The sequence below is a fragment of the Hesperophylax consimilis genome, chromosome 8 (genome assembly GCF_061612785.1).
Source record: "Hesperophylax consimilis isolate HC1 chromosome 8, BYU_Hcon_1.0, whole genome shotgun sequence".
Lineage (NCBI taxonomy): Eukaryota > Metazoa > Arthropoda > Insecta > Trichoptera > Limnephilidae > Hesperophylax > Hesperophylax consimilis.
Window position 1 is genome coordinate 10,048,357 of NC_142843.1, and position 13,232 is coordinate 10,061,588.

Sequence of the window (13,232 nt, forward strand, 5' to 3'; positions counted from 1 at the left end):
CCTTCCCATAACTTTCTCTCCTTCCTTGCCTTAAAAATATCCTCCATACAGCCTCCTCGAAGATGACATAGGCATAGGGAAATTATTTTCCTCTTTAAAAAACCTAGAGATAAGACGGGCTTCAGTAGGTTACTGCAAAATGCCTACATGTCCGCTAAGATACTGCAAGTCGTTCTTGAACAGAGAGAAAAGTAATGGTGTAACCTTTCACGGCTAAGAAGTAAGAAGGTTTTTCCAAAATCAATATTCGTGTAAATTGTCTCTTTTAAAGTTTAAAACTCAAACATAAGACGTTAAATGTTTTTGGCTGGCGTTGGCAAGCACTGCTTTCACTGTTTTCCCGAACAAAATAAAAATATAATACCTGCACCATACACTTTCGTGTACCTACTTACGATCCCAGATGTATTAGGCAGGGTTCATTACGAAACAGATCTCAGCCGTGATTGGTCATATAATTTTAACGCAGTAAGTTGTTCTCATCTTAAATACTTGTGTAAATCTTTTTGGTTGATATGGTACAAAGTGTTCGGGAAGAGAGTGCAATAACTTCTTCGCATATCAAAAGATAGAAGATTTTTTCCGTTCCCACAATTGAAGGTTTTTGTTTTTACCTAAAACTACCAATTAAAACATCGAAATTACGAAATAAAATATTTTCCGTTTTTAACTTGCAGAATTATCTTCCCGAGTTACACTTCACCTCCGAATACCTTGTATTGTGATTTAATAAATATTTACCGTATTTCACACGGTTAGTATTTTTCTTAATAAAATAATCTAACTCATTATTTTACTTAGATGCATAGTAAGGGGAGTACGATAGTATCGGACACAAAGTGTTTTCCGTTTTATTTTCTTAATATTTGTTTCTTTTGTAGTGTTAACGCCAAAACCTTTTTCCAACTCTATCCATCCTGTATACTTATAAACACAAATATTCGTGTATAATGCATTATATAGGTGTATTACATTTGTTCAACTTCCATTTTTTTAAACTTGTTAATTATTTCGGCTTTTAAATTTGTTACTTTTTTCTGATTTTTATATTTTAGTCTACATTCACTAAATACTTAGTCAACTACAATCACTAAGTCGTGTATTACCAATTCTACCATCTGTGAACATTTATAATTGGTCTGTATATTTTCCACCCAAAGCCGTATATTAAATTAATATTAAGACTTAAAATAAATTAATATTAAACCATAAAATAAATAAATACTTGTTGGCAATTTTTATCTATCTATTTTTATAATATTACGCAAAGGGGATAATATCTCATATTATATACATTATATTACAATAAATTATTTATTTTAATGCTAACTGTACTGCTTTATATTTTTGTTGACAGTGTCCCATTTGTCTCTATAGCCCTCAGTAATACGAAGTAATTTTTTTTAAATCTGTCTATGAAAACGTTCTACTCGTGTTTAATTCTTTAATCATCACACTATCTCCTTTCACACCAGATTATTTAACGACAACCTTATGTCTTCTTCCAGAAAAAAATGCACTGAAATCCCATAATTACCATGAACACATCGTGGCGGGTGTGGTTAGCATTTATAATATGGTTTATGGAAAGCGTTTCGTGCCAAATGTTTGATGGAACTAAAAGGCACTCTCAGGATCCCGAGACCGACTACAAGCCTACCTGGGAGAGTTTGGACTCCAGACCCAATCCAGAATGGTATGACGATGCCAAGTTTGGGATATTCCTCCACTGGGGAGTCTATTCTGTTCCGAGTTTTGAAAGTGAATGGTTTTGGAAAAATTGGAAATGTAAGCATATTTTTTACTAACATTCTTCTGCAATACATACACAACCAACTATCAGAGGCACTCACTTACCAATGGGATGCATGATCTGAGATACAAGTTTGGGGGTACTATTGATATATTTACTGACTTCATTTATAGAATTAAACGTAATCTATACCAGCCATTGTTGAATCCTACAAATTATAGTAGCGTTAGTAATGTAGTTTTAGTGATTTGTCTTATAGGTATGTAGTATTGTTCTAGTTTATGTATTATTTTATGTTACTGTTACGTGTTTTGCTAATGTTATTTCATATTCGGTTTATCAGTTTAACGTTATTTCATGCTTTGAAAACTTTGTGTATAATTTTCGATAATAACACGCTAGGTATATGCTGTTCTTAATAATAATAATATTTGGATGATTTGTATAGCGTCGTTTTTCTGCAAAATCACCTCAAGGGCGCTATACAAATATATTATCTATCTATGTTATTAATTATTACTAACTATATATGGAGATAATATACAGAACCATACTTACCTGGTAGGTCACTTAAGATTAACACTTAATTAACATTAACCAATTGTCCACGTACTACATATATCCATAAACCTATTATTCTTAAACTCCATGCAAAAGCCCGGCTGGGTGTAAATCCAAATAAAATAAAATATCAAATTTAATATTCAGGTTCTGATGATGTCCTATTCAAAATGACAGAAGATTTATTTATTTTTAGCAAATCATTACAAACATAGTATGGAGTTTATGAAACAATTCTATCCACCAGGATTCTCCTATCAAAATTTTGCCTCTGAGTTTAAGGCTGAATTCTTTGATGCAGAAGAATGGACGGACATACTCGAGGAATCAGGAGCCAAGTACGTCATGATCAAGACAAATTAAATGTTTTTTCTTTGGACGGTTAAACAATACATAATAATGTATTAGATTGCATCTTTTTCCTCATTTTCGTAGACTCAGAAGGCCATTCCCAATTGTTTTTCGACAAGTTTTTTTCGCCAATTATCATTAAAGCGTACTGCAATGTTTCGACCTGAAATTTCTAATTCTTTTCAAAATATTCTTTGGTAAATACACCTAACATTAATAAAACTTTCAGATACGTGGTGCTCACAAGCAAGCACCACGAAGGGTACACTTTGTGGCCGTCGACGTACAGCTTTAGCTGGAATTCAGTGGATGTCGGTCCCCACCGAGACTTGGTAAAGGAGCTTTCGCATGCAATTCGAAGGAAGAACAAGATGCATTTCGGGGTGTATTACTCGCTATTCGAGTGGTTCAATCCAATTTATCTACAAGACAAGAGCCGGAACTACGCCACAAGGAAATATGTTGATCATAAGATGATTCCGGAGATCATGGAGTTGCTTGAAACTTACAAGCCAGATGTGTTGTGGACTGATGGTGATGTGGAAGCAGAGGAAGAGTATTGGAGATCGAAGAATATTCTTGCCTGGATCTTCAACAGCAGTCCAGTGAAGGACTCCATTGTCGTCAATGACCGCTGGGGTCGGGGCATTCCTTGCCACCACGGAGGATTTTATACTTGCACTGATCGATACAATCCACGTAAATATTACTTTATTTTTAAATAAATATGTTATGTTTTTTCATGCCTCATGAGGCACCGGGTCCCTTGCTTCGATGAAACATCCTAAAAGAGCAACAACTCACGGACTCCATTGTAGTCAATGAGCGGTGGGGCCGGAGCATCTCCTGCAACCACGGAGGATTTTACACTTGTACTGATCGATACAATCCACGTAAATGTTCCACCCATTTCAAACTATTTTTTTTACAAGTATTATAATATTTTATCCTATCACTGTCCTTAATAAATACTCAGCAAGAGCCATAATCCAGCCGTTCTGTGATCTTTCATACCTAATGGCAGATCCAGAACAGGAAAGCAACCAATAAGTCTTTTGTTACTATTATTTTAAAACGTATTTTCTTTTCAGTATTCTTTAACTATGTAGGTTAGGTACGTAGATACCTAGATGAAATTGTATTTATAATATTAAATTATTTACCACGCTTCTTCAATATGGCGAGTAGGGTATTAATAATTGCACACAACACAACAATACCCAGCCTATCGGGTAATTTCGGTTATTATCTTCTATTATTATCTGAAACTTTTCTTTCAGGAACACTGCAAACACACAAGTGGGAAAACGCTATGGCTGTGGATAAGATATCTTGGGGATACAGAAGAAATGCTAAAATTTCTGACTTTTACACGGTTAAAGAACTAATCGAAGAATTAGTAACGACCGTCAGTTGTGGAGGTGAGTTGATAATATTGGTTTATTTGATTTATTTTAGAAACATTTAAATTTGTGGAGAGTACGGAAAAGGTTGGTACTTACATCATGTTCCGTAACGCTGACTGCTTTTGACAGGCTGTGTACTAGCCAATCGTACCGTCAGAATTTAAACTGTATAGTTTAAATTTCGCACATGTCAGCTGGATCCACGGAGGCCGTGGGCCGAGCAGTTGCACAAAAACGGTTCGTCCTGTCAACTCTCGATCGCCGGTTGTCTAATCGGAATAATCATAAGACGTATTTTTATCGCAATTTAATCTAAAATAACGAGTACTAACAACCACGCTAAACGTCCCAGTGCTGACAGATGATGCTCACTATGCAGATTTCACCATCTCCTCCCGGTAAGTTGATTGTGAATTAACGTTATGTATTGTGTTTTTCCATCGCCTGTCACAAGCCATATAATTCATTTATACTTTATCTGTGTGGAATAGCCCTTTAAAGTGCGGCTATTCCAACCCCTGTTCGTTCTTAGAACATTTTTGGTGCCGAAACTAGGGAACTTTAAGATTATAATCTATCTATGCCAAAACGGATAATGCTGTGGAATGTTTCTTAAATTTTGAATAATAATCAATTCGAACAGTAATTAGGTAGGTACCTAGCGCTTGAGTATTTACGACCTACCGCGCATATAATTATAATAGATTAAATTATTATCATTTATTTTGTTTCGTTTTTGGGTACGTTTCCAATCGTGTTTATTCAACATGGCCCCAGCCATTCAAACATTGCGCCGGAAACGGACATTAGCGAATAATAGGTTAGTCAAGACACATGAAATAGCAAAAAGCGCTTTGCACGATGCAACTAAGTGCAACTTACTGTTAGCGCATTATACTACTCTGGAAAAGATAGTTCTTGAATTTGAAACGTCTCACGCGGAAATATTAGCTTTAGATGACACAAACGAAATTGATGAGGATAAAATTCGCGAAACCTTTGACGAGATGTATTATCAAATTGTCGAAATTTACCAGGAGTTAATCAGTCAGCCTCTCGATTGTAAAACCGCGAATGCGTGCACAAACGTTAAATTACCAAAAATAAACATTCCAATATTTTCTGGAAATGTCAAGCAATGGCCCGAATTTTACGACATGTTTAACGCTCTGATTCATGAAAACAAATCTTTATCCAACATCGAACGCATGCAGTATTTGTTCTCATGTTTATCTGGAGAAGCTTTAGGGTTAATTCGGACATTTCCAGTACAAGGAGCTCACTACGTTGAAGCATATCAAAGATTAATCGCGCGCTATCGTAACGCGCGTGAACTCGCATTTACGTGTTGGCGGGAAATGCTAAATTTAAATTTTCCGTCTACCGATCCTTTTGAATTTCGTCGCGTGTTCGATGTATTTAATGAGGATTTAACAATTATAAAGAATTGGATCTCCCAATAGATAATTGGGACTTCGTGCTTTGTTATTTAATTCTGTCGAAATTAGATTCACCTACAAGATGCGCATTCGAACAACTGCAGTCTCCTACCGACCTGCCTTCATATTTGAAACTCAAAGAGTTTCTTTATAACAAATGCGAAGCTCTTGTACGAGACTTACATTTTTCGACTCGCGATAGCAGTACTATTGACAAACCTCTTGCACGGAACTTTAATCAGGCTGCCAAAAAACGCACTTCAGCGCTTCTTTGCGATCTTAAGAAAGGACAGCCTAAAACAAATAGGTCCTCGAACTCCACCACTTACCTGAAATGCTCCTGTTGCGGGGAAGACCACTCCATTTCCAAGTGCAAGGTATTTGCACTCAAGTCAGTTCAGGATCGCCTACAGTTTGTTCAATCACACCGTTGGTGTTTCAATTGTCTTCATTCTTCTCATTATCTTAAAGATTGTAAATCTTTGTTTACATGTCAAAAATGTCAGCAAAAACATCATACTTTGCTCCATCGAGACGAAAACGCTTCTTTGGAAGATCAGTATCAACACTCCACGACGTCTACGGACCAGGAGCCTTCTTCCGACTCTAAAATTCAGGTCCTCACCAACTTAGGAGACAAGTCCATAGTACTATTGTCAACCGCCAATGTTGGCATTCGCGATTCGTCCGGCCGTTTCCAAACCTTTCGCGCATTGATCGATTCGGGCAGTCAAGCTCACTTCATCACCGATCGTGCTGCGGAGCTCGTAGGCATCCCTCGTCAAGCCAGTTCTCAGAGAGTTAGCGGCTTAGGCCAATCTTCCGCAACCACGTCAGGAATCATTCAATTAGAGATCGGTGTTAAGGGACGGGTTCTCTTCAACATCAAGGCACTTACGCTGCCTAGTATCTGTGGCAACATGCCAACTGTTCGTCTAGATAAGTCATCGTGGCATCAGTTGAGAGACTTGCCTCTTGCCGATCCTGACTGTCACAAACCGGGACCGATTGATCTTCTTTTGGGTGCTGAGGTTTTCTCTTCTCTTCTGAGACCTGGTAATTTGAATGGTGGTCCACGTCAGCCATTAGCTTTCAATTCTGCATTTGGGTGGCTTCTTCTAGGTTCAGTTGGTTCGAACACTGCTCATGAAACGTATTCTTTCATCGTTACTAACGAAGACCGGCTCCACGAAGAGGTCCAGCCACTGTGGGAGTTAGACACCATTCCCCAGTCTTCACACCTCACTCCTGAGGAACAACTTTGTGAACAAATGTACTACACTGACCACTCACGGGACACTTCGGGAAGATACATCGTATCCTTGCCTTTCCGAGAAAGGGGAAGGGATATCTCTTTTCCAGGGTCGCGTGAGATCGCTTTACGTAGATTCCATTCCCTCGAGCGCGAACTCATAGCAAATCCAACCTTACGTGAACAATATTCTGCTTTCATGACTGATTATTTACACAGTGGTCCCATGACTCGTGTTCCTGGAAAAGATTTGCACAAGGGAAAGTATCACATACCTCATCATTGCACTCTTCGTCCAAGCAGCGCTAGCACTAAGTTAAGAGTGGTTTTCGACGCCTCAGCGACGGATGTGAACGGATCCTCGTTAAATGATACCTTGCTTATCGGTCCAAAGCTTCAAAAGAACCTGCTGGAGCTTTTGCTAAAATTCCGTATACCATCGGTAGTGTTTACTGTTGATGTACGACAAATGTATCGCCAAATATTGGTTCAAGAACCAGATCGTGCTTTCCAAAGAATATTTTGGCGTTTTCATTCGTCGGAACCCATCCAAGAGTACCAACTAAACACTGTAACCTATGGTGTATCCTCCGCCCCATTTTTAGCCTGTCGTACTGTCAAACAGTTGACCAAATATGAAGGTTATGATTTACTGCTAGCGCGTCGTGTGCTAACTTCGGATATTTACATAGATGACATCGTCACCGGTTGTAACAGCTTGGAACAAGCTCAACAAACGAAAACCGAAGTTATCGAGCTGTTCAAACGAGGTCAATTCGAATTGCGGAAGTGGGCTAGTAACAAACCAGAATTACTCGCCGATCTGCCTCCGGAATACTGCCTCAATGACTTGGTGTCCATGGATGTTGATAACTCTCACATTCTCAAGGTATTGGGATTAAAGTGGGAGCCACGATATGATACATTTTCATTCGAAGTCTTATGCCTCGATCGCGAGTTTACTAAACGCACTATCCTCAGTGAAGTCGCTCGGGTTTTTGACCCTCTCGTTTTTCTATGCCCTTTGACGTTTTTCGCCAAATCCCTAGTGCCAAAGTTGTGGGTTCTAAAGGTTGGGTGGGATGACACCCCCTCTGTTGACATTGTTCGTCAATGGGATCGTTATACTAAACAATTACCGCTCTTGAAGTCGTTCAAAATCCCTCGATGGGTGTCATTCCCTCACATGAAGTCGTGTCAACTTCATGGCTTCTCAGATAGTTCGGAACTTGGATATGGCGCGGTAGTTTACTTGCGAATCATGGATGTTGACGATAAAGTCCAAATATATTTGGTTTGCGCCAAGTCTCGAGTCACCCCCACAAAAAAGATTTCATTGCCTCGCCTTGAACTGTGTGCGGCAGTTCTTCTAGCAGATCTATTAAAATTCGTCAAAGATTTATACGTACCATTGCTTCCGATCTCCAATACCTTTGCTTGGTCGGATTCAACCATCGTGCTCGCCTGGTTACGTTCTCTTTCGTGTCGCTGGAAGACTTTCGTGGCTAACCGTGTCAGTCACATTCAAGATGCTCTCGAAGGGACTTCCTGGCATCACGTGTCATCTGGAGATAATCCAGCGGATCTGATCGATCACACGTTATGGTGGGCAGGGCCTTCGTGGCGGATCCAGTCATTCGATTCTTGGCCGTCTTTCGATGGCAATGTCGACGAAATTGAACTTCACTCTGAGGAACGAGTTCGATCGTTATTTGTCCAACAGGACGAAAATCTGGTGGACCTATTACTAATTAAATTTTCTTCGATTCAGAAGATCCAACGCATTCTCGGTTACTGTCTTAGATTCATCTACAACCTACAGAATAAAGAATCTCGTCGTTTGTATCTTCCATTAAACCGTGCCAAAATTCACACTCCACTTTTGACAGTAGTTAAACGCACTCAACATGTACATTTTAATGATGATATCACGCGCTTGAAAGAGGGCAACCTTATGTCGAAACAAATGCGGAAGCTTAATCCCTTCATTGACGACCACGGTGTGCTCAGGGTGGGTGGCAGGTTATCTCGATCTGGGCTCGAATTCGAGTATAAACATCCTGCCCTACTTCCTCGCGAATCTAAGCTTACTTCTCTTGTGATAGACGCTCTACATCGCTCTACATTAACCAAATTATGTCCATTGCCTAGTCAATGTGACTAATCATCTTCGCTTCCGCGGCGCATTCTTTCTTATCATTTTAATTATTATTATTAATATATATTTTTTTTCTTTTTTCTTATTTCTTTTCACTGTTCTTCATTCACGCAACGTTCCACAGCATTGCCCGTTTGGTTTCTAAATTTTCTTTAAAATACACGTTGTTGTATTTTGGTGGGCGGAATGTTCCGTAACGCTGATTGCTTTTGACAGGCTGTGTACTAGCCAATCGTACCGTCAGAATTTAAACTGTATAGTTTAAATTTCGCACATGTCAGCTGGATCCACGGAGGCCGTGGGCCGAGCAGTTGCACAAAAACGGTTCGTCCTGTCAACTCTCGATCGCCGGTTGTCTAATCGGAATAATCATAAGACGTATTTTTATCGCAATTTAATCTAAAATAACGAGTACTAACAACCACGCTAAACGTCCCAGTGCTGACAGATGATGCTCACTATGCAGATTTCACCATCTCCTCCCGGTAAGTTGATTGTGAATTAACATTATGTATTGTGTTTTTGCATCGCCTGTCACAAGCCATATAATTCATTTATACTTTATCTGTGTGGAATAGCCCTTTAAAGTGCGGCTATTCCAACCCCTGTTCGTTCTTAGAACACATCAATTTACTCAAACTGCTTACTTTAATCGCCATACTTAAATGATAACTACGTAAATTAAGTATTTAAATCGTGTATCCTTAAGTGTTGATAATTAACTCTATTTTTACACAAATGGCCTACCAAACCAAACAATCTGACAGAGATTAACATAGATTTATTCAGATAATATACTTACGAACGTCGGAAATGAACACAAGAACGGGTCGTAGAAGCAACCCAGGGTACCTAGCATGGTCAATCGACAAATGATTTATCAATAAAATCACAACTGAAAATCACTAACTGAAGTACAAATGACAGTTCACAGTGAATACATTGTGAACACTTGTCGTTGTGAACTATTGTTTGTTCGTTGGCGGTTAGCAGTCGAGGTCGGGAACGATGACAAATTATCGACATTATTGTTAAATTCTTTATAGATCGATTTTGCTAGATACCCAGATCTCGTGAGACAAGTGTCAACTGTGTATAAACTAGGCATGCGTTTGGCGTGTTTCCCAACTAGAAGCAATGGGTAGGGAATTTATCAAACGGATTTTCCGTTTCTGCACAGGACCTTAGTCGTTTAAACTTCTGATAATTTATTTATTTTGCTAAGACATATTACAAAGGCAATTGATATGCATGTCTAACTGGGAGGATTCCCGTGTCACGACTGACAGCTACACTACAGCTGCTTCTATTGACTAAGGCAAAGGCACAAATTAACATAAATTATTTTCAGGTAATCTACTTATGAACGTCGGACCAAGAAAAGATGGAGTGATCGATCCAATATTCCAGGATCGCTTGCGAGGGATGGGACAATGGCTGAAAATAAACGGAGAAGCCATTTACAAAACTCAGCCGTGGATACACCAGAAAGACAAGAGTAATGATGATGTTTGGTACACTGCTTCAAAGGGAGAGAAATACTTTAGTAACGTATCGCACAGCGATGAGGTAAAGGGAACAGTTACGACTGTGTACGCAATTGTTCTTAAATGGCCCAAAAAAAGGAAGCTTTATGTTGAAGGGCTGACCAACAATGTGGATGCAAAAGCAACTGAAGTGTTTTTGTTAGGAAACGACAAATCGCCATTGGAAGTAAGTGATTATTTTAACTAACTAAGTAAGTAACCATCGCGCTGTTTCCCCGCAGTAAAATAAATTAGATAGTTCTACACCGCGCAAGCTATTTCTTATCACGAGATGATCATCTGAGCTTAGAGGTTTAGATGGTCGACAAAAAAGCCAACACAGCATATTTTATTTGTTTATTTATGTTTTTTAATAACCTGCCTCTTTTTTACAGATTGTTGTGTAGTGTCAATTAATTGATTTTTGTGTTTCTACTTATGAGTGGGCAGCTTGCATAACGTTTCCATTGCTGACATTTTCAATACAATCTATCCCAGCATGCTCCCAACAGATCGTTTGATTGATGCAAAATTGTAAAAATTGTTAAATTTTGAACAGCTGTATTTTGGAAACTAGTAGGTCTGTAGAGACGACAGAAAACTAGTCCTTTGGGGTTAAAATCGCCAACAACTGAAGGAAGGTTGAAAATTTTGTGGTTTTCATTTAATTTTGACAATCTTGCGTTCGATCGTCGAGGTCGGAAACTTGGATTATTCATTGGGTCAACATCATAAATAACTCTCCCCCTATCAGGCGACAGGGTTACTGGACTACTATGTAATTGTGTAAATCTTAGTGGATCCATAATATATGCGACAACCTCGTACGGGGATATCCACCGATGTGTTGCTTAAATAATAGGTAAGTATATTGGGGATGATAAAAATGATTATAAAAAAAAGAGAGAAAAATTTCTTCGCATATTTACCGAGGACTTTCATATGGCTGATTATGAATTGTCGCAGCACTTGTTCATATGTTTTAAGGCCTTTTCCGACTGAATTTTGGTACCTTTTCATATTTATAAATATATAATGTACCTAAGGATAGAATCACAGTATCTTCCTTGAGAATCTCAGGGACGTTGTTGTGTTTTTACTTATGACGACATAATAACACTTTACTCGTACATAAGGCCAACGTTGGCCCAACATGTGCTGGCAGCATAAAACATGCGAACACCTCAGCACCAGTTTTCCTAGTGAGGTGTTTTTAATGCAAATGTGTTTAATGAGATGCAAAACATGTAGTTAATTAACCCATATAGTTACTGATTTTTTTTTTTTTGTATAACTGGTACATATTATGTATTTTGTATAAATAAAAATAAACCTATTTGATGTGAGGACCGTGAGGTATAACCGAGTATACCTGGGTGATGTTTTTCAAAATATGTTCAGTAGGTACCGAGGCATTTGCTAGTGCCACCGCTTTTTTTGGGCCTGATGGTTTCAAATGTGATGAGTGACGAATATTTACAAGGCTGAAACATGATTTGTGCAGACCTTCAAAAAGATTTTTAATTGTGTTTTGAAATTAAAATATAACCGATGTTGTAATACATGTAATATTTATTACAGTGGATACAGGATGGTGAAGGAGTCTGGATTTTTTTCCCCGATATGGATGTTGTCACTTCACAATGGTCATGGTGCTTGAAAATTACAAACGTCACATTTTGAAACCGAGGTATCGGTCATAAATCTAGTGGTACCGGTATAATATTATGTATCTTCTTCGATGGCGCTACAGCCCATATCGAGCTTTGGCCTCCTGCAACAGTCGCCTCCAACTCCTCCTGTCCTCAGCGGCTGACTTCCAGTTTGTCACCTGGAGAAGCTGTGCTGCATCCCCTCTTACCTCATCTTCCCACCTCAGTCTGGGTCTTCCCACTTTTCTCTTTCCACCTGGGTGACCAGTCAGAATTCTTTTTGGGACGCGTGTATCCGGCATTCTCTGTACATGCCCAGCCCATCTCAGCCTGAGGAGTCTCATGTGTGCAGAGATGCTAGGGGCCTTATATATATCGTACAATTCTATATTGTGCCGGATACGCCACTGTTCGCCCTCTTTCACGGGTCCACATATTCTTCTCAGCACCTTTCTTTCAAAAGTATCCAGCATTTCAGCCATCTTTACCGTCAGTGTCAGCGCCTCACATCCATATGCCAATACAGTTCTTACAATGGTCTTATATATGGTTATTTTGGTTTTTCTGTGGACACTACGTGACTTAAACACTGGCAGCAAAGAGAAGTATGTTTTGTTGGCTGCTGTGATTCTCCTTCTGATTTCTGCTGGATCCTCATTGTTCTCTGTCAGGCTGGAGCCCAGGTAGGTGAATTGGTCGACCACTTCGTATGAGTAGTTGTCTTTAAATAGTGCATAATATTATGTATAGTCTTATATAAAATAATATCTGACGTTCCCTGATTGACAACAACTGGTCTTTAACAATCAAACACCTTGATATCGTAAATCACATGCAAAACTTTTAAATTCCACGTGGTAGGTACATCTTTTTTACAATAAAAGATATATATTTGTTTTAGACCACTTTAATTTTGGAGAATTTTAAAACTTATAATATTTAATATTCTCCTGACGAAGGAAGGGTGATTCCGAAACCGGTAGAGTACAATTTAAATTAAAGTGGTCTAAAACAAATTTATATCTTTTATTGTAAATTATGACGAGCCACAAAGTAAATGCTTATTACAAATATGCATCTTTTTACATTTGATAAATTACAAAGTTAAAAGGTTCCATGATAACTCCTCAAAAT

The 13,232-nt window shown here is 38.6% G+C and overlaps 1 protein-coding gene across 1 annotated transcript; it reads left to right on the plus strand.

Moving 5' to 3' along the window:
• Positions 1-1,513: 1,513 nt before the first annotated feature.
• Positions 1,514-13,002, plus strand: LOC149421546 (plasma alpha-L-fucosidase-like). The gene is made up of 7 exons (XM_089634432.1): positions 1,514-1,788; positions 2,511-2,652; positions 2,895-3,364; positions 3,946-4,086; positions 10,272-10,633; positions 12,028-12,165; positions 12,833-13,002. The coding sequence occupies exons 1-6, from the start codon at positions 1,539-1,541 to the stop codon at positions 12,127-12,129; spliced, it is 1,467 nt and encodes a 488-aa protein (XP_089490558.1). The 5' UTR covers positions 1,514-1,538; the 3' UTR covers positions 12,130-12,165; positions 12,833-13,002.
• Positions 13,003-13,232: the final 230 nt, after the last annotated feature.